A 26,548-nucleotide genomic window follows, 5' to 3' on the forward strand; every position below is an offset into this window, starting at 1 on the left:
TGGATCCCTTCCCTTCCTGTGGGTTGAGCTCTTTGTTGGAATGCCGCTTTCCGTCTCAGCCTTGCTCGGGGTGGAGGGAATTGGCAGATCTGGGTTTCTTGCTGCTGGCTGGCCTGTGGGTTCCCTGCTATATATACATAATTACCGCACTTAATTTCCCAAATCGCGGAGGGAATTCTTAGATCTGGTTTTGAAATAAGATACAGTGTGGGATAAATAATCCATTTTGGAAATGACGCTTAGAGTCATGGATACAGCGGGGCGGGAAAGTTGGCATTCTGATAAGAACACTGGGGGCTTCGGTTCCCTTTTCTTTCCTTTTTTTAAAAAAATGGCTTTTGGGCCATGCTGCCTGTGCTCAGGGACCCTTCCTGGCTCTGTGCTCCGGGGTCACTCCTCACAGTGCTCTGGGGAACCATGTGCGGTCCCCAGGCCTTGAACCAGGGTTGGCTGCACACAGGGCAAGTGCCTTAAGCCCTGTTATTATTTTTTTTTCTTCTTTTCGGGGTCTCGCTCGGCGATGCTCAGGGTTTACTCCTGGCTCTGCACTCGGGAATTACTCGTGGCAGTGCTCGGGGGACCATATAGGATGCGGGGAATCGAACCCGGGTCGGCTGCATGCAAGGCAAACACCTTACCCGCTGTGCTATCGCTCTAGCCCCAGCCCTGTGCTTTTTCTCCAGTGCTGGTGTTCTTAACTGTAGTGAGGAAAATAACCACGGGCCAGTGAGTGTTGTCCTCTCATTGAAGGGAAAGGCCACTTCTCTCTCGTGAAGGAGCTGCCCCTTGTCCATCTCCCTTTTTCTCTCCCATCTAATTCTCCACTGACTTGTTTCGAGAACAAAACAGAGCATGCCTCCAGCTCCACTCTATTCCTTCAAGCCAACAGTCTCCCCTGTTCTTCGCTCTCTTGTACTTAAATTTTCTCTCTGGTAGAAGACATCATGTGAATTATTTTTCTCTTGAGCTCACTCCAGGCTCCTCCGTCTACTTTTGAGTCTGTGGACGTCCCCCTCAGGTGAATTTTCCTCTGCTGTTCTCACTGCTAAGTCGTGTGGGCTCTTCTCCATCCTCATTGTCGTGCCATTGAGCCTTGGGTGTAGTCAACCCCATGGAACCTTCTCGGCCTTTTGCTGCCGAGACCCCTACACTCTCCTGCGTTCTTCCCTGTCTCCTTGATGAGCTCTGTCCTTTTCCAGTTCCCATGTCACTCTCCCGTCCTTATTACTTGTACTTACTCTCTAAGTGATCTATAGTCTCGGGGGGGGGAGGGGTTTGTGTGTGTGTGTGTGTGTGTGTGTGTGTGTGTGTTGCTTGGGGGTGTTCAAGGCACCGTGGGTACTGGGGGACGTTGCCCGGCTTCCTGCACACTTACCCACTCTGAGCTGTCTCTGGGGCCTTTTCTTTAACTCCAGACGCCTACGCCTGCCCCCAGCTTCCTGACCACGTCCCCCTGTGTGCCGGCTGCTCCAAGCAGCCCAGACGCTCCGGTCCCACTGTGGGTCTCCCTCCCTCTCGCTTTCTCAGACTCCCACCATCCCCTCCAGTTCGAAGGCGAGGGCGCAGATCCATCCTCTGTCTGAGGTTCCACGTCAGGAAGCCGTGGCAGCGTCACGCTCAGGAGCGAGCAGCGACTCTGTGTGGGTCCAAGGGCAAAAGGCGAGATTCACGTGATCAGAGGAGAAACCAGAGCTGAGTGGGTTCTAGGGGCGACTCTGCCCATCTTCATCTCCCCGCCGTGGCTGTTCCCTGTTCACAGCCTCCCGCAGGCTCGCCCCGTTTCTGTCCCCTGCCCACCTCTGTCATGTTCGTGTTGGTGCCAGCGTGTAACTGATGTTTAAGACATCACGTGTGTCTCTGAAGTCATGCTTAGTGACTGTGGATTGGTAGCTTAAAATTGGCTATGGTAGAATGTGTATGTGTGTGTGTGTATGTGTGTGTGTGTTGCATTTAGGGCCATACCCAGTGGTTCTCAGGGCTTACTCTGATTCTGCGCCCAGGGGTCACTCCTGGCGGTGCTCAAGGGTCCCTATGGGGTGCCGGGAATTGAACCTGAGTTGGTCAAGGGCATGGCAAGGGGTCTTAGTCTCTTCATTAACACTCCAGCCCCAGGGAGTAGTTTTTGTACCTTAGAAATCAATAAAGGCGTCACAAGTCATCTTCTCTGTCCAGCTATGTATTTTGCCTCGCTTAGAACCTGACCATCCTGTTTAGAACACTCTGATTTTAATTAGAAACAAACAAAACCTAGTGATTTGTCTCTGCTGTAGTTCAGTAAGGGCCCACGAGGCTAAATGGGTGACTTAGAGGTGGACAGTATGGAGATGGGTATATAAATTATTATTATTAGTATTTTTGGTTTTGGGGTCACATCTGGCAGTGCTCAGGGCTGACTTCTGGCTCTGCGTTTAGCGATCAGTCCTGGTGGCGTGGATGGGTAGGGAGATGAGTGGGTAAATTATTCTTGTTAATTTTGTTTGTTTGTTTGCTTTGGGGTCACAACCTGCTGGTGCTCAGAGCTGATTCCTGGTCATGCACTCAGGGATGAGTCCTGGCCGGGCTCAGGGAACCATACGTGGTGCTGGGAATTGAATCAGGCTTTGTGTAAGGCCAGTGCCTTACCTGCTGTACTACCACCCTCACCCCTGGATAAATTGTTTCTGTGTCATCTTAATCTGTTGCATGAGACCTATTAACTTTTCCTTACAATTAAAGAGTTGTTCTTTCTTAAGATTATCTGGTTGTCTGCCTCTAGAACCTGAGATCAACACTTGATTGCACAAACAGATTCTCAAATGAAATGCCAGATTGACAGGCAGCTCGGTATTTTAATTTACATGAGAAATTAAAATAGTCAAGTCTGTTATAAGAACATTTATAAAGATGCAATTCGCAAATAGAAAATTTGAACTTAAAAATCATAGTAATTCTAAAATCTGCTTATGTGCCATTTTGCTGAAGGTTAATCTGATCACTTAGAAATAATTAGGTATTTATGGAAGTGTATTTATTTCTGCCTGAATCTTTCCTTGGCGGGGTGGGCGGGCAGAGCAGTTGAGAAGGAGCGTTTGCATGTTGAATTCTAATCCAGCAGAGTGCTAAAGAGTCACTAGATGTACTTTTGCTTCCAGATATTGTAGCCTTAGTCATGTCAGCGCGTTGATAGCATGCTGTCTGAGACATTAAAGAGTGTAAACCGAAATATGATCTTCTCTCGTAGGGTATATTTCCGAAATCGCTGGGTAAAGACTGTTCACCCAGTCGTGCATCAGTACTGTTTGATCTCAAGCGCACATTCCACCTTTCAGATGCCACAGAAGGAAGATATTCTAAAGCACCGCGTGGTGGTGGTCACACTGAACACTTCCCAGTACCTCTGTCAACTGGATCTGGAACCCGGTATGCTGAGTCAAGACCCAAGAGGTGTCTCTGAGTGCGTTCAGTGTAGACGCAGGGCTAGCAGACCACCGCCTGTGGGCCAGGTCTGACCCACTGTCCGTTTTCGTCAAGTTCTATTGGCCACACCGCAGTAGTGCCCACGCGTTTGCCTGTCGCTGGAGCGCGTGTGCTGTGGCAGCTGAGTTGGCGGGTGCAGTGGTGATTACATGCCCAGCCACAAAGCCGAAAAGCTGCCGTGATGGGAAAAGAAATGCTCAACCCCTAGATTTGATATGTGACAGCTCTCTGTTCTCTAACCAGGCACTTACTGTTCATCATTGTTAAAATTCCAAGAGTTGCTGTTATTTACATTTTTTTCTTTCTTTTCTTTTATTTTTTTTTGCTTTTGTTTTCGGGGATCACACCTGGTGGTGCTCAGGGCTTACTCCTGTCTCTGTGCTCAGGGATCACTCCTGACGGGCTCGGGGGACCAAATGGGGTGCCAGGGATTAAACGCGGGTCAGCAACATACAAGGCAAGTGCCTTACCCTCTGTACTATTTTTCAGCCCCAATTTTCTAAAGTGTTTTGAAGTACTTTGTGCTTTGTGGTAGAGAGACAACAATCATAATAGATTCTTTTGCGCTGTAGTGTTATGCTTATTTTATTTCCTTCTAGGAACTATGCAAAGTCAAACTGTTTTTGTTGTTGTTTTTCGGGCCATACCCAGTGATGCTCAGGGCATACTCCAGGCCCTCTGCTCAGGTATCATTCCTGCAGGCTGGGGGGTCGTAATGGGTGCTGGGGATCAAACCTGGGCTGGCCATGTGCAAGGCAAGCACCCTGTCCACTGTACTGTCTCCCCATCCCCTCAAACTAATATTTTATAAAGTTGTTCTTGGGTTATTATTATTACTATTATTATTATTATTATTATTATTTTATTTTATTTTTTTGGAAAAGGCCATATGTGGCTGTACTTAGGGCTCCTAGAGACACTGAACTTAGGGGTCAGTCCTGGCGGAGCTCAGGAGACCATACAGAGGGTGCCAGGAATCGAGCCCGGGTCGGTTGCATGCAAGGCAAGCACCCTACCCACTCTACCATCATTTCAGCCCTGTTTTATAAAGCTATAAAGGGATATGATAAATATGATAGAATGTAGAATTTTAAGATAGTTGTGCTGAAAAAATAGTTGCATTTACTTTCCTGTTATAATGACTGATATTGCCCATTTGACTTTGATTTCACAGTCAGTGACCCGTTCTTTTGGCTATTACAGTCCCCAGGAGGTAGAGATTGTTCTGTCACCTGGTGTTAGTCACCTGGGCCAGGGTATAGACACTGGAGGCCCTTGATGAACCTCTGTGTGTCTTAAATTAATGGTGCTGGCTGCACCTATTTTTCTTTTCTTTTTCTTTTTTTTTTTTTTGAGCGTAGATTTGATTTTGGAAAGGTTCCAAATTTAAGACATGAGGTCTGTAAGCAGCTGCAGCAGCCCTGAGGGGTCTAGCAGAAACCACATGCCTCTCAGGTAATGAGACTGTCTTTCTGGTGCGTGTAGCTCAGAGCCGGCTGGGGAGGGCAGTTACAAAAGCAGAGTTTCAAACCTGTTTTGAACAGTGACTGCATCACTGGGCTGACTTATATTCCCTCCCAAGTGGCTTCTTTGAATGGAACAACACTTATTTGAAATGTAAATTTTGGTAATGTTTATTTAACAGTCAGTCTTAACTACTTGACGCTTGTACTCTTGTCTATTTTTCACATAGATTAAAACTCCTGGCCTCGTACACAGTATGTTTTGTGAGAAAGAGTCAAGAATGGCTTTGAAGAACAAGTATTCTTTGAAGAATACTTACTTGAAGAATACTTATTGAAAGTTGAATATGCTTTTTTTCCTGGCATTGTTTATATCTTATGTCACTCAATTCTCATGCCAGCTCTGTGGAGGGTTATTTTACAAATAAGAAAATTAAGACGTGGGCTAAATCAGTTTGATTAATTCAAGTTCCTAGCTAAAGAAATAGCTATAATGTGCTTTATCCAGTGCCTGAATCAAGCCTATCTCTGTTTAATTAAAACGTTACATGAAACTTTCTCTTACTAGTCCTCGTCTTTTTCCTTTTGACCCTTTAACTTTATATAGGTCAGCTCCCTTAATATGGGCTGTGAAACAATAGCACCGATTCTCACTGGGTAGTAATGTGTGTGCAGCTGTATCTTGCTTGGGTCACTATAGGTAAATAGCAGTTACGGATGCTTATACTGTCAACCATAGCCCTTGCCTGAATGACTCAGGATGTGGTTGTTAGTTTAACTTACAAAGTTCCCAAGCATTGCAAAATTGTATAAGCAGATTGTAACTTGTTAGTATTCATAAAAATAGGGATTTAAAAATGGGGTTAAGTTCTTGAGTCCGCAACAGAGGAAGTCGGTTAATCCATAACCACGGATGCAGGATTTTTTGTTTGTCTGGGTGTTTGATTTTGGGTCCACACGCAGTGGGACTCAGGGCTTACTCCTGGCTCTGCACCTGGGGTTCATTCCTGGTGGGCCTGGGAGACCTTTTGGGGTGCCGGGGACTTGGCCTGCCTTGCCTGCTGCATGCCAGGCCCAGGGCCTGCCTGCTGTGTGCCCTCCCTGACAGGGGCTCTGGATTTTTGTAGCTCTCCATCCTGAGGAGAGGCTACACTGTGCCCTTTGCCATGCATGGAGAGCCCTCTCCCTCCAGCCACAAGGAGGTGTTGCCCTCTCTTGCCCTCGTAGGGATAAGGGCACTTTCCTGCTCTCTGTGCAGAGTCTGGGGCCCTAGAGAGCTGCAGCAGCAGCCTGAACATGGCATGTCTCCTCCTCTCGTCTCGGCATCCGGGGATGCGTGTGATGCCTTGGGTTAAACCAGGTCTTCACTGAGAGCTAGCGCTCGGCCATTGAATGCCAACCCCAACCAACAATATACTTTCGTTTTGTTTGGCTTTGGTTTTGGGTTTTGGGCCACACCTGGTGGTACTCAGGGCTGACTCCTGGCTCTGTGCTCAGGGATCACTCCTGGTGCTGCTTGGGGGGGGGGGGTGGCAGTTACCCATGCCAGTGATCAAAGTGGGGTTGGTTGTATGCATGGACCAACTGTCCAATATCGCTGACCCAATAATATATATTCTTGACAGTTGTTACCTATCATTTTTGTAGGTTTTTTTTAAGCAATAGTAGGATTTAAACTAAAAGCTCTGTTTATATGTAACTGTCCCACCTAAAAAATGAAATTAGTGAATTTATTAGTGGATACCCTTTTCTTTTAGTCAAAGTTGGATTATGTCTTTCTTCTTTAAAATAGGTTTTGGCTAGTTGCTTATGAATTCACATTGTATCAGTTTTGGTGTTGGACCAGATAGTGGCAGGGGATATCAGTATTTAGTTACGAGTCCTTCCTTTTTTGGCAGAATGTCACTCTCATACTCTTGAAGTCTTTTCTATATATAACGATGCAGCTGTTGGTCTCCGAGGCCTCCAGATGCCGCTTCAGTGTCTGTTCCTGAATGAGATGGTTGCTCCTCCTGACTCCTATTTTTAAATGATGATTTCAATTCACAGTTTTCTACGGTTGCGAATTAGGCTTTCGGATTTGACTCTGAATTGCATTGGCACACTAACATTCTTTCCTTAGCAGAAAAGAAAAGAAAGGCGAGTCGTCCATGTGTATCTGCTGTAATGCGCTTTCCTGTGTTTACACTATGCCTTGTAGGGTTTTTTACGCACATTCTGTTAGATGAGGCTGCCCAGGCCATGGAGTGTGAAACCATTATGCCTCTCGCGTTGGCAACGAAGAGTACTCGGATTGTGCTGGCCGGTGACCACATGCAGGTAAGACCCCCCGAGGTCCCCGCCGTCCCAGTGAAAGGGTGCTGGACTGTACATTCACACGGCTCATATTCTAGGTTCTAAAACATGCAGTGGAGTTGTACCATGTTTTATATTTCAAGTGCTTTAAATGTTCAGGCCACTCCTGGCTTTGGGGGTTGCTCCTGGAGACCAAACCTGGGCCTCATGCATCCAAAACACGCACTTAGGGGCTGGGGCGATAGCACAGCGGGTAGGGCGTTTGCCTTGCACTCGGCAACCCGGGTTTGATTCCCAGCATCCCATATGGTCCCCTCAGCACCGCCAGGGGTAATTCTTGAGTGCAGAACCAGGAGTGACTCCTGTGCCCACCCCCCAAAAATTCCTGAGTGCATAACCCCTGTGCATCGCCAGGTGTGACCCAAAAAGTAAAAAAAAACACATGCCCATTGAGAATCTCCCTGGCCTAAATATTTGTCCTAATAGGGGAGGGGGCAGAGGGGAGGGAGGCATTTCTGAAGGAAAATTATTTACCTCACCACCTTTTTTATTTGGACATAGTTCTTTTAGAATGAATGTCAGTATTATAGTTTTTCATGTTCATTAATGTGAAGATTAGTTCTCTATCATAAGGGTACTTAATTCTTTTCTTTATAAAATAAATTTTAGGGATTATAGCCATAGTACAGCAGGTAAAGCCAATAGCTTCTATCCCCAGCATCCCATATGGTTGCCCGAGCACTGCCAGGAGTGATTCCTGAGCACAGAGCCAAGAGTAACCCCTGAGCATCGCTGGGTGTGGCCCCCAAACAGAAAGATAAAATAAATTTTAACTGTGCTTCCTATAGTATTCCAATTACTGCCCCTTACATTTGTTTTTGGGAAGGGTAGCTAGTGTTTTGCTATCAAAGGAAAAAAAAAGCTCAAAATAGCAAGGACATACTAGATATTACGCATTTAAAGACACACCTGGGAAGAAAAAGGCAGTTTGTATGTTATCAATTTGCAGTGTGATGTCTGTTTTTATCTGTTTGCCGATTTATAAATGAAATATCTGCTTTACAGATCATCCTAAGATCACACGTGCATTAAGTATTGTAGGTGGCAGAATAGTCAGGTAGAGTTGGATGTGACCAGTCAAATTTTGGGGTTTTTTTTTGTTTGTTTGTTTGTTTGTTTCTTTGTTAAAAGTTTCTTAAATGTTTCCTGTAGAGCTTAGAGACCTCACCCAGAGTGGCTCCTTATGTTTCATGAGAGAAAAGTGGTTATTTTGCCGTTTGTGTGGTTGTGGGTATCTGGGCCATCCCCAGACATGCTGCAGACTCACTCCTGACTCACGCCTGACTCTGCTCGCCGGTCACTCCTGGCAGTCCCTGGGGACTGTGTGTGTCCCAGAAATCGAACCCAGGTTGGCTGTGTGCAGGCTCGTGCCCTTCTGGCGGTCTCATCTCTCTGGCCCCGATTGTGCTAGTCTTTACTCACATATTGTATGTCTTCTTAGCTCACCCTTGAAAGTATTTGATCACTTTTTTGTGACCAGTTGACTCCCCAGTGACGTAACGGGATGCAACCTTAAAATCACTGAAACGGGCCTGGAGAGCTCATACAGCAGGCAGGGCTTTGGCCTTGCATGTGGCTTTGGCCTTGCATGTGGCTCACCCGGATTCCATGCCAATACTGTGTATGGTCCCAAACCTCACCAGGAGTGACGCCCTGAGCACAGCCAGGTGTGACCCTCAAGCAAACAAACAAATTCCTGATTACTTACATTAGAGGAGCCCTTTATTAACCGTGATTATAGAAACTCTTAAGTTAGTGTTGGCATACTGAAGCAGAAGTCAGGAAATTTCCTTCTAGTGGCGGAATTGTTTATTGGAAGGATTTTTTTTTCCCTTCCTCCAGCATTTAACCTACTTAAGTGTTTAATATATAAAAGTCCAATATAGTGGATTAAAAAAAAAAAGAAGAAATAGGATTTCAAGTGACAGTTGTATCTTTAGTTAAATCTTCTCTGTATGTTTGTCTGTTACAGCTCAGTCCTTTCGTTTACAGCGAGTTCGCCCGGGAGAGGAACCTGCACGTGTCATTACTTGATCGCCTCTATGAGCATTACCCCGCCGAGTTCCCGTGTCGGATCCTCCTGTGTGAGAACTACCGCTCTCACGAAGCTATCATCAAGTAGGTGTGACTGTCCCCGCTGATTCACTCTTCTCTGCCCAGGTGCCTGGGGACTCGAGTGACAGCTCTGGGGACAAGTTCTTTTTAGCACATTTTTCTGGGGTCCCTTGGGTTGCAAGTCATTTACAGGCACTGCACATCGCTGCCACCACGGGGCCCCGGCCTATTTCAACACTGTCCTCCTGTCACTTCTAAGACGAAGACTGACCGCCCGCTCACCCCATAGTTGTGTTTAATTTTACGTCTCCACAAGAAAACCTCAGAAGTCAAAGCTGTAAATTTTCACACCATAGGACCCTTCTGGAAGTGAAAGCTTTAGGATCTAATAGTTCCAACATATGTTCCTGTGGCTAAATGCATGCTACAGATGTCAAATGGCATGGTGGAATAAACAGCTACATGGACAAACCACGTAACTATTTGCATATATGTGTCTGTGTTACTGTGTTATAAGAAATCTTTTTTTTTTTTTTTGCTTTTTGGGTCACACCCGGCGATGCACAGAGGTCACTCCTGGCTCTGCACTCAGGAATTACCCCTGGTGGTGCTCAGGGGACCATATGGGATGCTGGGAATCGAACCCGGGTCAGCCGCGTGCAAGGCAAACGCCCTACCCACTGTGCTATCGCTCCAGCCCCATTCTTTTTTTTTTTTTTTTTCTTTCTTTTGGTTTTTGGGCCACACCGGGCAATGCTCAGGGGTTTCTCTTGGCTCTGCACTCGGGAATCACTCCTGGCGATGCTTGGGGGAACCTTATGGGATACTGGGGATCCAATCCGGATTGGCTGCATGCAAGACAAGTGGCCCACCCTTCTCTCCAGCCCCAAGAAATCTTTTTCCAAAACAAAGGAAGGGCAAGGAGGAAGGGAGAGAAAGGAGAAGAAGAAAACCATAACATTCGGTGATTAAAGTCGTAGAGATTTCTATTGCAGAGAGCATGCAACTCTCAGAGCGAAAAGTTCATATGACAACTCAGCGAATTGTCATGAAGTTGACACGCTTAGGAAACTGGCATCCGGATCAGGACACAGCATCATCGAGGGTCTGCACAGTCTCTTTTATATTCTTCTTTTCCAGTCTGTGCCCCCAACCAAAACTTAGTTATTTTTTTAAAAAGTTTATTACAATATTGAGATTGAAGAAGAATCTGATTTAAAAATAAGCAGAGGAACTGAATAGACATTTTCCCAAAGAAGTACAGATGTTTGGCAGGAACGTGAATAGATGTTCCACGTCACTAATCATTAGGGAAATGGGAGCACGGCCACAGGGTGCTGGCGTGTTGCCCCGGCGATGGCCGCCGTCCAGAAGGCAGGAAGCACAGATACTGGCAAGAATGCGGGGAGAGGGGAGCTCAGGCAGGATGAGCGGGATTGTAAATTGCTGCAGTTCCTATGGAAAACAGTACGGAGGCTCTTCTGAAAATTAAAAATAGAGCTACCATATGATTCAGCAATGCCATTTTCTTGATATTTACCAGAAGAGAAGGAAAACTCTTAATTTGAGAAGAGAAAAGCACCCCTGTGTTCATTGCAGTGTTATTTACAAGGACCAAAATGAGGAAGCAACCAGTCTCCATTGACTGATAAATGAATAAAGAAAATGTTCTGTCACACACTCTTGTCCCTTACCTGTTCCTCCCTCCCCAGTGCCCCCCCCCCCACACACACACTTGTAGCCCTTGAGGGTATTATGCTAAGTGAACTAAGTTAGAGAGACAGATAATTTCTCAGAAGCTGAAAGAAGCCAAATTCAAGAAAATTGCAAAGATCTGAACAGGTTTGTAGAGTCATGGAAGACGATTTGGAGGGATGTTCAAAATGATACAGACCTCAGTTACAAAATAAATCAGGGGAAGTCAGAATGCAGCATGGGAACTATAACTAGTAATGACATACACAAATCTAACAGTTGCTGGTTAGAAGACATTCAGCTTGTCCTGATGGTCATTTCACTCAGTGGGAGCGTTGAATCATGTATGCGTGAAATGAGTTGTTATGCTTCAGTAAATGATGTAAGTCATTATTTAAAATAATGTGGAGGTTACTTAGATGAGAAGATGAGAATCACATTTAGTTTCTTTGAAAGCAAAAGGATAGAAAAGTCATCTATGGCTCTTACTAATATCTCAAAGGGTGATTTTTTTTTTTTTTTTTTTTTTTGCTTTTTGGGTCACACCTGGCTATGCACAGGGGTTACTCCTGGCTCTACACTCAGGAATTACTCCTGGCGGTGCTCAGGAGACCATATGGGATGCTGGGAATCAAACTCGGGTTGGCCGCGTGCAAGGCAAATGCCCTACCCGCTGTGCTATTGCTCCAGCCCCTCAAAGGGTGATTCTTTTATAGTCAGTTTGCTGTAGCCAATGATGAATCGCCTGCTCGATAATACTCATCATCAGTTGAAAATTTGATTGTCTGTTACGTACATTGTTTCTGTGTCTACATATTTTTGTGTTTGTCTGTGTAAGTATGTGAGGGAAATAAAAATAAACAAAGCCCAACCCGAGAAAAGGAGCTAGCCAGCTAATTTCCTTAGCAGGGTTTCCTTGGCAAAATTTCCTGAGCAAGATTCTCATCTAGTAAGTCATCATTTTCCCCCTTTCTTCCTATACTCTGGCTTCATACCCTACCAGAATCAATTCATTTAGCAGTGTTTTAACTCTTGTGTTCCTGGTGTACTTGATTTTGGAGAAAAATCCTGGTTTCCTAGGTATGAGGCGTTTGGATTATAGTTTGTCATGATCCTAAAGCATTTTTAGAAAGGATCATTTTCTTACCTTTAGAAAGTGTAAACTTAATTTCGATGCATATTCACTTACATGTTTCTTTTGGCTTTTTTCTGCAGCTATACCTCTGAGCTCTTCTACGAGGGCAAACTGATGGCCAGTGGAAAGCAACCAGCACATAAGGACTTCTACCCACTAACTTTTTTTACAGCACGAGGGGAAGATGTACAAGAAAAAAATAGCACAGCTTTTTATAATAACGCAGAGGTACATGAGTTGTTTCTGTGGACTCTCGGCGTAGTCTGGTCTTGTTAACATTCACGTAACGTTTGGAGTCAGCGTACTGCTGTGCAGTTGATCTAATTTATGTGTAAATAGTATGTGAGGTTTGTCCTTTATGGCATAACATCGCTTTCTTAGGGTGAACCTCCTAAGGGAAAACAACTTTTCATTGTGTCTGTGATAAAAACCAAATATGTGACTTCGTTTTTTTTTTTTTTAAAAAAAAAAAGCCGGCACGGGGCTGGGCTTGTGGCCCGGTGGTAGAGCACTTGCCTGGTGTGTGCTAGGCCTTGGGGTCAGATTCCTGGTGCCACACGGTCCCCTGAGCGTGGCTAGGGGCAGTCCCCATCATGGTCAGATGCGGCCCTACCCCACAAGGAGGATACTAGTACCAGTCTGTCTTCCTCACGGTGGTTGTTCTTACTCATCTAAGTTAGGCTGTGATTAAATTTCAGTGCATCTGTGTGGGATTCCGTTTTGCGTGAGTCAAACCTGCGTTGCAGCGCCTGGCCTCCGGAGAGGGAGCGAGAGTCTGGTTCTCTTAGACATCTCAAGTCACTTTAGCCAGGAGCCTCTCGCGAGCTCTCAGACTTGCAGTTTGCCTAGTTGTTTCTCTTTTCACCCTTTATCCTTTTGTCTTTGCTTGTTTGTTTGTTTGTTTGTGGGCCACACCTGGCAGTGCTCAGGGGTTACTCCTGGCTCTGCACTCCGGAATTACTCCTGGCGGTGCTCATGGGACCATAGGGATGCCAGGGATCACACCTGGGTCAGCTGTGTGCAAGGCAAATACCCATGTGCTATTCTTCTAGCCACGCCCACCTGCCTTTTCTCTTAAATACTTGAAAAAAAAAATGTGTGTGGGACTGCAGCAATAGTACAGCGGGTAGGGCATTTACCTTACACATGACCGACCTGGGTTTGATTCCCAGCATCCCATATGGTCCCCCAAGCACCGGCAGGAATAATTCCTGAGTCTAGAAGTAACCCCTGTGCATCACCGGGTATGACCTAACCCCCCTCCAAAAAAAAGTGTGTGTGTGTGTGTGTGTGTGTGTATGTGTGTGTGTGTGTGTGTGTGTGCGCACGCGCGCACGCACGAACGCGCCATGATTTACAATTGTGTCCATGCTACCTTTTCAGGCATATGATGTTCCAATGCCAAACCCTATGGCCGACGTTCCCTCCCCAAAGCCTGCTTCCTAAGGGCACATTGTTGGTTGCTTATTAAAAAAATATTTTGAGATGCCAGGATTTACAACACTGTGAATTAATATTCTCACGCACACATCATTCCGACACTCCCCTCCACCAGCGTCCTGGTGTCCGTCCACTTCCTCCCTTGAAAGCACAGTTCTGCTGTGGACAGAATATTCAGTTCCTTTGACTTCGGCCATTTGCTCCTTTACTAAGTGTCTTTGAGTCTCACATATGTGAGAGACCTTTGTTGAAATATTGTGTTGTGGAGGTGGTAACACTTGCACGCATATAGATAAGGAAATGAAGCGCTGTAGTTCCACAAAATTGTACATCAGTAAGTGGATACATTTTCCCCCCAAAATTGTCTTTTTTTTTGGGTACAAGTATAGATTTAAAATTTTAGTTTATGAACAATTCTATGCAGATACATTAAAAATATACACAAATTCTACAAATATTCAGTTAGAGTGAGAAGAGGAGAATTAAGGAGAGTTTTTTTTTTAAGTTTCTCTTTTATTTTATTTTATTTTAATTTTTTATTGAGTCACCATGTGGAAAGTTACAAAGTTTTCAGGTTTAAATCTCAGTTACACAATGCTCGAATACCCATCCCTTCACCAGTGCTCATATTCCACCACCAAGAATCCCAGTATAGCTCCACCCCACCCCCTCACACCCCTAACCCCCCAACGGCCCCTAGCCCCCCCACCCTAAGCCCCCCGCCCGCCTGTGTAACTAATAAATTTCACTTTGATTGCATACAATATTTCAACAAAACTCACTATTATTGTTTGGAGAGTCTCTCCCCTAAAGTCAGACCTGCTGAAAAGGAAGCATTAGATAATTTGTTTTCCATTGCTGAGGATGAAGAGGTATGAGGTCTAGTGACCACACTTATCGGCCTCTCAGTTTTGGGTTTCTGTAATTTAGTATTTTAGTAACTAAGTCCAGAGAGATATCTGCCAGAAGTTGCATCGTTGCCAACTTGTACTTCTCAGTTCCATTATATTCCACATATGAGTGCAGTCTTTCTATGTCTGTCTCTTTCTTTCTGACTCATTTCACTCAACATGATACTTTCCATGTTGATCCATTTATATGCAAATTTCATGACTTCATGTTTTCTGACAGCTACATAGTATTCCATTGTGTAGATGTACCAGAGTTTCTTTAACCAGTCATCTGTTTGGGGGCACTCTGTTTTTTTCCAGATTCTGGCTATTGTAAACAGTGCTGCAATGAACATAGAAATACATATGCCATGTCTACTATACCGTTTTGCCTCTCCGGGATATATTCCCAGGAGTGGTATTGCTGGGTCAAATGGAAGCTCAATTTCTAATTTTTTGAGAATCGTCCATATTGTTTTCCAAAAGGGCTGAACCAGTCGGCATTCCCACCAGCAGTGAAGAAGAGTCCCTTTCTCCCCGCATCCACGCCAACACCGGTTGCTTTTGTTTTTTGGGATGTGGGCCAGTCTCTGTGGTGTGAGATGATATCTCATGGTTGTTTTGATCTGCATTTCCCTGATGATTAGTGATGTGGAACATTTTCTCATGTGCCTCTGAGCCATTCGGATTTCTTCTTTAGGAAAGTTTCTGTTCATTTCATCACCCCATTTTTTGATCGGGTTGGCAGTTTTCTTCTTGTGGAGTTCAACCAGTGCATTGTATATCCTTGTTATCAACCCTTTATCGGATGGGTACTGCATAAATATCCTTTCCTTAGATTGTCTTTGTACTTTGGTCACTGTTTCTCTTGAGGTGCAAAAGCTTCTTAGTTTGAGATAGTCCCATTCATTTATCTCTGTTTTCACTTGCTTGGCCAGTGGCGTGTCAGCTTTGAAGATACCTTTGGCTTCAATGTCCTGGAGGGTTTTGCCGACCTTGTCTTCAGTGTACCTTAGGGATTCTGGTCTGATGTTGAGGTAAATTAAGGAGAGTTTAAGGTGAAATCTGAATTTCCTACAAAGGCCTACAAAAGAATAAATCTTATTCTTAGTGGGAATATTGTTTTTTATGGTGGAAAATACTATATTATAGATAAGGCTTAAGGATTTTCATTAATAAGTAAAAGATTATTTTACTTATTAATAATAATCTCTGCAGATGTAAAAAAAAACCACCTGAATAGACATTAAAACATTCAATATAAATGAAACACGAATTTATTATTGAAAAAGTATAAAATCCCTTAGCAAGCTAAGAATAAACAGACCTTTTTTCCTTTCTTAATTGACAAAGCGCTTATAAGTTTGTCTTGTCTTTGAGGGTGATTTTGAGTGGGGCTTCCAAGCTCTGGGCTGACTCCTGGCTCTGTGCTCTGGGATCACCTCTGGAGGCTTTGGGGCCAGTATGCAGAGCCACGGGCCCCCGGCTTGTAAGGCCTTAATCCCCTGTACTGTCTCTCTGGCTCTGTTTTATCTTTTAAAAAGAAGCTCTCCTGGGCTGGAGCGATAGCACAGCAGGTAGGGTGTTTGCCTTGCACTCGGCCGACCCGGGTTCGATTCCCAGCATCCCATATGGTTCCCCGAGCACTGCCAGGACTAATTCCTTAGTGCAGAGCCAAGAGTAACCCCCTGTGCATCGCCGGGTGTGACCCAAAAAGCAAAAATAAATCAATAAAAAAGAAACTCCTGAAAGCTCCGTTAACACTGCTCACAAAATTGGTTTCAAGGCTCTGAAACCCTTAAACTCTTGCCTATCCACATTGCTCAGTACCGTTCCTTCAGATCTAAATGACAGTCACTCTCCACCGTGTCCTGGTGAGCTGTTGATCACAGCGAGGGTTCTGATGCTGCAGTCAGTGTCAGTCATGGCATCTCTGCCTCTGGAGTGAATTGTTTAATTTTTCCACATTCGGTGTGATTATGCTCTGGTTGTGTTGGCATCTGTGTATTGCTTTTTTGTTTTCTTTGTCTCCTAGACTTTCGACTCCCCGTTTCTTTTTCTGTTTCACTCCTGTCTTTGGCTGGAGTGAAAAATAAGTGCCTACTTTTCTAGTGTTACATTTTATTTTTATTGACGCTCCCCGTTCCCAGACTCGCTGGTTGTGGGAGTGTTGTTTGCCCCTTAGCGTTTTCTGGGGGCTTTGCCCTCAGGGTTTTCTCTTGTTTGGGTAAAAGCATCGTCTTTTCACTGCCGGTTGCTAGATGATGGATCCTCCTCCACACTGAAAGGAATTGAGGGAAACAAGGACACCAGAATGGAAGGAATTTCAGTAGAACACAATCACATCCCGCAGAGAATGCAGGGATTGTCTCGTTCAACTCACTGTGCTAAAGAGTACAGGGGCAAAGAGGCAGGCTCCCAAGCAAGAACTTTCTAAAACTTTATTTTTTAACTAATTCTTTTATAGATTATATCTTATCCCATGGGCTGGAGCGATAGCACAGCAGGTAGGGCTGTAGCCTTGCACGTGGCCAACCCAGGTTCTGTTCCTCTGTCCCTCTCAGAGAGCCCGGCAAGCTATCAAGAGTATCCTGCCCGCACGGCAGAGCCTGGCAAGCTACCCGTGGTGTATTCAATATACCCAAAACAGTAACAACACGTCTCACAATGGAGATAATACTGGTGCCCGCTCGAGCAAATTGATGAGCAATGGGATGACAGTGATGACCCTCTCCCCAGTGTCACATTTTAATTTAATGTTTTTAACTTAGTTTTTGAATTGTTTTTTAGTGGCTTCTCTAGGACTTATGTGTTTTATCAGAATCCACTTCAGATTTATGTAAAATTGTTGCCAGTGAGAGAGAAACTTCACTCCCAGCTGTCTCTATCCCCACCTTTCCCTCTTTAGACTCTTGTAGTTGATGAATGTTATACCTCTATGTCTCCATTGTAAACTTAGTATACATGTTAATGTTACTTCATATGTTTCAGTGTCCTTTAAAGACTATTGAGGAGAAAGGGAAGCAGCTACATAATTAAAGAATTGGCTCTGTCAGCATTCTGTTTACTGTTTCCAGTTTTCTTCACTTATTGCTGTGGATTGGAGTTACTATCTGGTATCAGTTTTCATTCACCTACTTTCTGCTTTTTTTGTCACACATGCCACATAATATATATAACCTAATGATATTCTTGTGCATGTGTTTTGGACAGTTGTTCTTTAAATCAGCTGAGAAAAAAAATATGGAAAAAGCTGAATGACCAGTTGTCTCTCTCTCTCTCTCTCTGTTTTTTTTTTTTTTTTTTTTTTTGCTTTTTGGGTCACACCCAGCGATGCTCAGGGGTTATTCCTGGCGGTGCTTGGGGGACCATATGGGATGCCGGGGATCAGACCAGGGTGGGCCACATGCAAGGCAAACGCCCTACCTGCTGTGCTATCACTCCAACCCCATGACCAGTTCTCTGAGACTGTCACTTTCTCTCTTTTTCTTCATACTGTATATATAGCTCTGTGTGTGTGTGTGTGTGTGTGTGTGTGTGTGTGTGTGAGACACCCAGCAATGCACAGGAGTTACTGGCTCTGCACTTGGGAATTACTCCTGGTGGTGATTGGGGGACCATATGGGATGCTGGGAACTGAACCCAGGTCAGCTTTATGCAAGGCAAACGCCCTACCCACTATGCTATCGCTTCAGCCCCATGTGTACATATAATTTGTGTTCAAATTTGCTGATTTGTTCTTCTGTCAGTCTAGATCTATTGTTTATACACTGCATCGAACTTGTAATTTCTGTTGGTTAAAAAAAAAATCCCTGAAATTTATTTTTATGTCAGTTATAGTGCTGGGCTTTTATTTTCATCTCTCTTCCTTGGACATCAGCTGTCACACAGTATGATCTGACCTGGGTTGGGCCTCTTTGGAGTCCCCAGCCTGTCAGTGGACTCTGGCGGGCTCAGGCGCAGTGCTGACGCGGGCTGGCGAGCTGGGTGCTCCTGCTGTACCCCTGTTTGAAGCCAGAGCTCTGTGTGCTTGTTTTTGTGTATGGTGTATGTGTTTGTGTGTGTATGGTATGTGTGTAATGAGTAGTGTGTGTTTGTGTGCACGTGTATGGGGTGTGTGTGTGTGTGTGTATGGGTGGTGTATGATGTATGTTCAGTGTGTATTTATGGTATGTGTATGGTGTATGTGTGTGTAATGTGTATTATGGTATGTGGATGGTGTATATATGTGTATGTAACGTGTATTATGGTGTGTAATGAATGATGTGTGTGTGTGTATGGCTTATATGGTGTGTGTGTAGGGGGGGTGTGTAGTATATGTGTAATGTGTATTAATGGTATGTGTGTATTATTAATGGTAATGTGTGTTTCTGTGTGTGTGTAAACTCTGTGCTGTCATCATGTGCTCCCACCACCACGTGTGGCTCTTAACACACGCCAGAGCCGGGGAGGCTGGGACCCTCCCTATGGCTGATGCCGCAGTAGGTCTCGATCCTGGGAAGCTGGGGATGCTGGTGCTGTCCCTGGCTGCCCTGTTCACGGGGTCGGCTCTTCCTGTGGTGCAGCTTTTTTTTTTTTTTCTTTTTGGGTCACACCTGACAATGCACAGGGGTTACTCCTGGCTCTGCACTCAGGAATTACTCCTGGCAGTGCTCAGGGGACCATATGGGATGCTGGGAATCGAACCTGGATTGGCCGCGTGCAAGGCAGATGCCCTACCCGCTGTGCTATTGCTCCAGCCCCCTGTGGTGCAACTTTTGCAAGACAGGGTGGTCGTGTACTTCACCCCGTCCCCGCTGCCCGCCCCCAGTTCTTCCAGTTTCCCCTCTGTCGTGGAAGATGAGGAAGGGGACCGCCTGGCCTCGCCCCCCTCCGACCCCTCTCCCCCCCCACCCCCTCTGCTGACTGCTCCGTGCGTCCTTCTGCAGCTCCAGACTGTGCGCGTCAGCGGCCTGGAGTGTCTGGGGGGAGAGAAGGGCTCTCAGGGGTGCTCTGTGAGTTCAGTGAGTGTCTGAGGTGCGGTGGTGCTAGGGGTTACCTGTATACCCTTGTGGTGCTCGGGGTGCCAGGCCTACACACGGTGGTGCTTGGCGGGTGGGGTTGGGTGCTCTCGGCCTGATGCTGGGACCGTGCTGTGTAGGGAACCGATCGGGTCTGCTCCATGCGTGCACCTTGGCCCCCCGGACTATCTCGCTTGCCCATGGAACATCTTCTCCCGGGGGGCTGGGAAGACGGAGGGGGGCTGTGGCACCTGCCCCTCGGCTGCTGAAGTCATTTTTTTCTGGAAGCTGGACCACTGGGAAGCAGGGGGGTCAGCTCAGCCCTGTCTCCTGATTTCCCGCCAGCTCTTCCGTCCGTCGCCAGGGCCTTTAATGTCGGCACTAATTCTGATCAGCTGAGTAATTGCCCGTCGTGGGAGAGAACCCTCAGTCCGCAGTTCCAGGGCCCAGTGTTTTGACTATGGTGCCGCCTGGTATTCCGGGGTGTGAGCAGAGGGAGGAAGTGAGTCTTCCTTGGTGTTGCTTTGGGCTATGGAGTTTGGGGATGACGCCTGCAGCTGTCTCTCCCCCCACACCCAGACCCCCTTTCTTCTTGCCCCTTAGTGATGCAAATAGACGCCACCTTTCCTGTCTCTTTCCAGTGAGAGCATGTCTCCAGGATGGTTTGATCTCAGGATTCTTGGGACGGTCTGAGTCTCAACTGTACTTGCTGTTATGTCACTTTTATTTATTTATTTATATTGAATTACCATAAGATAGTTACAAGCTTTCATGTTTGGGTTACAATCACACAATGATCAAACTCCCATCCCTCCACCAGTGCACATTCCCCACCACCAATATCCCCGGTATACCCCCTCTTTCCCACCCTGCCCCTGCCTCCATGGCAGACAATATTACCCATATTCTCTAATTTTGGGCATTATGGCTTGCCACACAGAGGTACGGGAATTGTTATGTCACTCTTAACAGCAACTCTCGTCTTTCCCTCCGTCTTCCTCGGAGTATCTATCTTTAACTGCTTTTTAGCCCCTAGTCTTCACATGCTCGAAAGGAAAAGGAAAAATCATTATCAAATTTGACATAGTAAATTATAGTGCTTACTCACAAATAGTAATGTAATTAAAGGGCTTTTTTCTCTCCCTCTGTATGCCCTTACATTCTTGTTTGACTATTTAAAAAAAAAAAACAAACTGCAGTCTTTTCTAAATACACAGTAATCTCTTAGCAGGCAAAGATCATAAGATCATATTTTATTAATTGTTGAATAATTGCATCTCCCACTGTGCCAAGGTTTGCAACTGCTTGGTAAATCTATTGAATGAAAGTTAATTGACTATACCGAGAGCCCTATTAGAATCCAATAAGTGGGGTTCAGAAAATTCATTTCGGTAAACTGGGGTGTGTCTGTCCTGAGCGTGAGGGAAGCGGCTTCGGTGCAGAGGGCAGTGGGGACTGACTGACTCTCCAGCCGTCGCCGTTCCGCCAGGTTCCATCAGCGGCAGGGGGAGGCCCCCTTACATGCTGTGCTGTAACAGGGACACTGGCCCTAGGGACCTTCTGTGACGTTGGTTTCCTTGATCTGAGCGGAAGAGAGGAGGCTGAGTGGAGAAAGTCTTTGCATGCAGCTTCCCTGGATGGGACCCTGCTCTCCGCTCCTTTCAGGGGGGTCGGCTGGGGTGGGTGCTGGCGGTGCTCAGGGCTTGCTCCTTGCTCTGTGCTCAGGGCTCACCGCTGCAGTGCCTGGGGGATTGTAGACGGTGCCAGGGAGCAAACTGGGGTGAGCCTCGTGCCGGGCCAGCGCCTTAAGCCCTGGGCTCTGTCTCCACCCTCTGTCAGTGCAGGCTCTGGAATCCGTTTCTTAATAATGGGGGCATGTGGAAGGAAGGGGGGGCTAAGGACCAGTCATGTCTTTCTGTGTTCATGGGATGCATCATTCAAACTGTTCAAGATGAGAAAAGGAGAATTCTTTGATTCTCGATGTGCTTGTACGACCGAAGCATTATTTCTATTTTGCAGGTAACTTAAAAATATTTACTAAAGTAGAATCTTCTATTTATTTATTTTTGGTGGGTTTTTTTTTTCCTTTGGTTTTAAATTTTTAACCACTTGGCTGTACTTTGGGTTTACTCCTGGCTCTGTGTTCAGGGACTACTCTTGGCAGGCTCAGGGGACCCTTTGGGGTGCTGGGGATTGAATCTGGGTCGGCCGCACGTGAAGCAAATGCCCTTCCCATCATACTGTCCGACCCCATAAAGTAGAATTCTTTATATATCTATATGTGTGTATGTATATATATGTGTGTGTGTGTGTGTGTGTGTGTATGTTTATGATACACACCTGTATCTGTATCTATCTAAAATACTTTGTTACCGTATTCTTTTTTCTCCAAGCAGTTACATAACTGTCCTGTGTCGCTGTGTATCTGTTTGAAGGTGTTTGAAGTGGTGGAGCGCGTGGAAGAGTTACGGAGGAAGTGGCCGGTAGCGTGGGGGAAGTTGGATGATGCCAGCATCGGCGTGGTGACCCCGTACGCCGACCAGGTGTTCAGGATACGGGCGGAGCTGCGGAAGAAGAGGCTCTCCGATGTGAATGTGGAGCGCGTGCTGAACGTTCAAGGTGAGGGGCACCGCGGCCCGCGCATGCGCTCGGGGCTCCCCGCAGCCACGTGATCCCTCGCTCTCAGAGTCTCCTCTCCGGGCCAGCAGTGATGTTTTCATTCCAGACCATGTTCTTTCAAGCCAGATTTGGCACCGAAAGGTCAAGCTCATCTACATGTCCATGAAAATTTTATATCCATAGAGAGGGCAGCGGGAGCACACGGCCCCTTCCGGCGTGAGGGACGAGGTGTGCCACACGCTCTATTCCAGTTAGGACCTCGGCAGGCCGCGGCACCTGCTGGCGTTCCGCGGGGTCTTGGGGGAATTTGCTGACAGAGGCTTGTCCAGACGTAGCTCCTGGCCTGGCAATTCTGTGTTTTAAAGGAATGATTTTTAGGGTGACGATTTAATCTCTAGTCTTTCCTAAGTGAAGGACTTAAAAGAAGAAGAGACTAATAGAAGACTTTTAAAAAACGATGGATTCTTTTAAGCCACCTTCATGCTATTTAATTGCTGTACAATTTGTGCTTCTGGGGGCTGGAGCAATAGCACAGCGGGTAGGGCATTTGCTTTGCATGCAGCTGACCCGGGTTCAATTCCCAGAATCCCATATGGTCCCCCGAGCACCACCAGGAGTAATTCCTGAGTGCATGAGCCAGGAGTAACCCCTGTGCATCACCGGGTGTGATCCAAAAAGCAAAAATAAATAAATAAATAAATAAATAAAACTTGTGCTTCTGAATCCAAGAAGCCCCACTCTGATGGGGGTACGCAGAGAGGCACGGTGTGACCTGAGGTCTCTTGATGATAGGCAGTCGTGAGAGGAATGCACGAAAATAGGCAATAGTAAGAGGAGTGCAATATTTGGGACACGGGAAAGGCAGCTTCTCTGGACCCCTGATGGCCCAGAACACACAGAGGTAGGGTGTGCAGTGTAGAAGGAATCTTCCTAGTATCCTAGGAAGCACCCAGAGGCGTGAGGGTCGTTCCTGGCCTAGGAAATGCCCTATAGAATCAAGGCAGCCCTGAAGAAAGGGCTCAAGATTCATATGGCGCCCCCAGGGGAGCGTTTGGAGGCTGGGCGGGAGGGAGAAGATGTCGGCTGAGAAAGACCGGAACAGGCAGCTCAGTGGGGGAGGCGGCACACGAAGGAGACTCTGCGTAAGTGAGAGACTCCCCACGACGCTTCCTGGCGGAATCAGCTAGATTGGCCCGCGCCTTCTTCAGGCGGGGGGTGGGGGGGTGGGGGGGGGCTTGTACCAACCCCACTGAGACAGCAGCCGCCAGGTCGGCTGAGTAACAGCAGATGAACATGTGACATGTGGCTTCACTCGGGCCAGCTCGGACACGAGGTGCGTTCCTAGGGCAGCCCTCACCAGCATTCTCCTCCAGAACTCTTTCCTGGAGCTCTGTCCTCACTAAGTAGGGACAGCACCCGCTCCCTACGTCACCGGGCAGCCGCCATCCTGCTGTCCCTCCCTGTCCAGTAGGCTTTCGCAACACGTATCCTTTGGGTACTGAGCGACTTCACTCAGCATCATAAGGTCTGAAAGTTCCTTGGGAGTTGGAGCCTGCGTCAGATTCCCTCCTTTCCATGGAAGGCTGAATTATACTCCACCGTACGGTGGCGTGCGCTGCTTAGGGACACGTCCCCAGAACCCTGTTCTTGGCCAAGTTTGTCGTGTGAACATCGTGGAGTTGACTGCACAGACCCCCATGACACGTGTAACCTGCTTCACACCCACAATATTTGCTATCAGCTGGTGAGGCCACTGGGTCGGTTGTTGACTAGAGGTTATTAGGGACACATGACTGTACATACCACCCCCTCCCCCCCAGGGCAGAACGCTGGGTCACATCCAGCTGTGCTCAGGGCTTACCTGGCCTTGTGTTCACCCCTCCCCCCCGTTGGAGGGCCCTGGATGTCCTTTGTGGTGCCAAGGGATCAAACCCCAGCTCAGTCTGTGCTTTCCTCGCTGTATTAGCCCTGCAGCTCCGAATGTCACCTTTGATTTGATCATCTGTTGTGGACACTTGGATTTCTTTTTACCACTGGCTTTTATTATTATTATTATTATTATTATTATTATCATTATTATTATTATTATTATTTGCTTTATGGGTCACACCCGGCGATGCACAGGGGTTACTCCTGGCTCTGCACTCAGGAATTACTACTGGCGGTGCTCAGGGGACCATATGGGATGCTGGGAATCGAACCCAGGTCAGCCACGTGCAAGGCAAATGCCCTACCCGCTGTGCTATCACTCCAGCCCCTGGCTTTTATTATTATTTATTTAAAAAAAAATTTTTTTTTGCATCACACCCAGCGATGCTCAGGGGTTACTCCTGGTTCTGCACTCAGGAATTATGCTGGTGGTGCTAGAGGGACGGGATGCTGAGGATTGAACCCCGGTCGGCTGCGTATAAGGCAAATGCCCTCCCCGCTGTTCTGTCACTCCGGGCCCTGGCTATTCTTTTGTTTGTTTGTTTTGGGTTTTGGAGTCACACCTGGCGGTGCACTGGGACTTCTCAGCTTGGTGACCAGGGGCCGTGGGGCTGCTGGGGACGAGGCTCTCGAGTGCAGAGCGTGTGCCCCAGCCCTGTGAGTGCCCCCTCTGCCCGACCTCAGCCATCCTGAAGTGTGTGCTTGGCTCTCCAGCTGCGCCCCCAGCCCCAGCTTCTGCCTGAGTAAAGTGACCATGTGTGGGGGGATGTGCAGGTAACTTTCCTTGCATTCAGCGCTCTGGGCCATCCTCTAGTCCACATTTTTTTTTTAATTTTTTATTAGAGAATCACTGTGATGTACAGTTACAAACTTAGGAACTTTTGTGTTTGCATTTCACTAAGACTGACAAGATCCAGCACCCATTTATGATGAAAACTCTCGCCAGAATGGGTCTCAATATAGTCAAAGCTATCTACCACTAGCCTATGGCAAGCATCATCCTCAATGGGGAAAAACTAAGAGCTTTCCCTCCAAGATCAGGGACGAGAAAAGGATGCCCACTCTCTCCACTTCTGTTCAGTATAGTAGTGGAAGTACTTGCAGTAGCGGCTAGGCAAGAAAAAGATATTAAGGGCATTCAAGTAGGAAAGGAAGAAATCAAGCTCTCACTATTCACAGATGATACGATACTGTATCTAGAAAAGCCTAAAGCCTCTACCAAGAAACTCCTAGAAACAATAGACTTGTAAAGTTGCAGGTTATAAAATTAATACCCAAAAGTCCATGGCTTGCCTATACGCAAATAACGAGAGAGAAGAAGATGATATGAAAAAAGGAATCCCGTTCACAATCTGTCCCACATTTTGACAGTCTCAGTTGTAGTGAGATTCTAGTTCCTCTGCCTCTTCACCAGAACGGTTTATGAGCAGTAACGTTATATTTAGTTATTTTGTATTTTCTTTAAATTGAACACAGACTTTTAAAAAATTTTTAGTCCTAGTATTTATTTTTTTAATTGAATCACAGTGAGATGCTCAGTCACAAAGTTGTTCATGATTGGATTTTAGCCATATCATGTTCCAACACATGTCCCTTCACCAGTGTCCATTTCCACTACCAGTGTCTCCAGTTTCCCTCCCGTCACCCCGCTCCCCCTATGCAGGCACTTTTCTTCCCTCCCTCTCTCCCTCCCTTCCTCCCTTCCTCCCTCTCTCCCTCCCTCCCCCCATCTCTTTCTGCCTCTCTGTCGCTCTCTCTCTGTCTCTCTGTCTCTCTCTCTCGCTCTTCTTCCCTTCCTCCATCTCTTCCCCCCTTTTGGGCATTGTGGTTTGCAATGCAGATACTGGAAGGTTATCATGTATATCCCTTGACATCCAGTATATCCAGTAACATTTTTTAAAAAAATGAAATGCTTTTCGAATCTCAGTTGGTTCCGAATGGCAATCTCAAGGATCTTTCCTTTCTTTTCTTTTTCTATAGGAAAGCAATTCAGAGTTTTGTTTCTTAGCACAGTACGTACCAGGCATACTTGTAAACATAAACAAACCCCAATTAAAAAGAAAGAGCAACTGCTGGAAGATTCCACCGAGGACTTGGATTATGGTTTTTTATCTAATTACAAGCTTCTCAATACTGCCATTACAAGAGCACAATCCTTGGTGGCCGTGGTGGGCGATCCCATTGCCCTGTGCTCCATCGGAAGATGCAGGTAATTATGTGCTTAATTTTTATGAGAAATCAAACTTGGTGGAATAGGTTGCGTCCTGACACAAACGTGAATTTATAAGATCTTATGACTAATTAAAATAAGGTTGAGTCTTAACTGATTTCCAGTGGGGATACAAAAAAATAGATTGCTTTGAGTCGGTTAGGTACATCTTTGTGTGTTTATTGTCATCACTCAACAAGTATCTCCTGGGTGTCTGCTACAGTCTTCTAGCCTCTGAGGAGAAGAATGACAATAAACAGCAGTAAGAGTTCCACGTACTCCTTTGTGTGAACGCGGTGAAG

General features: G+C 46.3%; 1 protein-coding gene across 3 annotated transcripts in view; it reads left to right on the plus strand.

Moving 5' to 3' along the window:
- Window positions 1-26,548, plus strand: part of HELZ (helicase with zinc finger) — a 180,975-nt gene that overhangs the window by 89,972 nt on the left and 64,455 nt on the right. For all 3 annotated transcript variants that reach the window (XM_055130350.1, XM_055130351.1, XM_055130352.1), the window contains 6 exons: window positions 3,221-3,399; window positions 7,120-7,238; window positions 9,247-9,392; window positions 12,240-12,387; window positions 21,925-22,108; window positions 26,018-26,246. In XM_055130350.1, coding sequence (XP_054986325.1) covers window positions 3,221-3,399; window positions 7,120-7,238; window positions 9,247-9,392; window positions 12,240-12,387; window positions 21,925-22,108; window positions 26,018-26,246 — 1,005 coding nt within the window. The remainder of the gene's footprint in view (window positions 1-3,220; window positions 3,400-7,119; window positions 7,239-9,246; window positions 9,393-12,239; window positions 12,388-21,924; window positions 22,109-26,017; window positions 26,247-26,548) is intronic.

This window comes from Sorex araneus, chromosome 3, assembly GCF_027595985.1.
Source record: "Sorex araneus isolate mSorAra2 chromosome 3, mSorAra2.pri, whole genome shotgun sequence".
Lineage (NCBI taxonomy): Eukaryota > Metazoa > Chordata > Mammalia > Eulipotyphla > Soricidae > Sorex > Sorex araneus.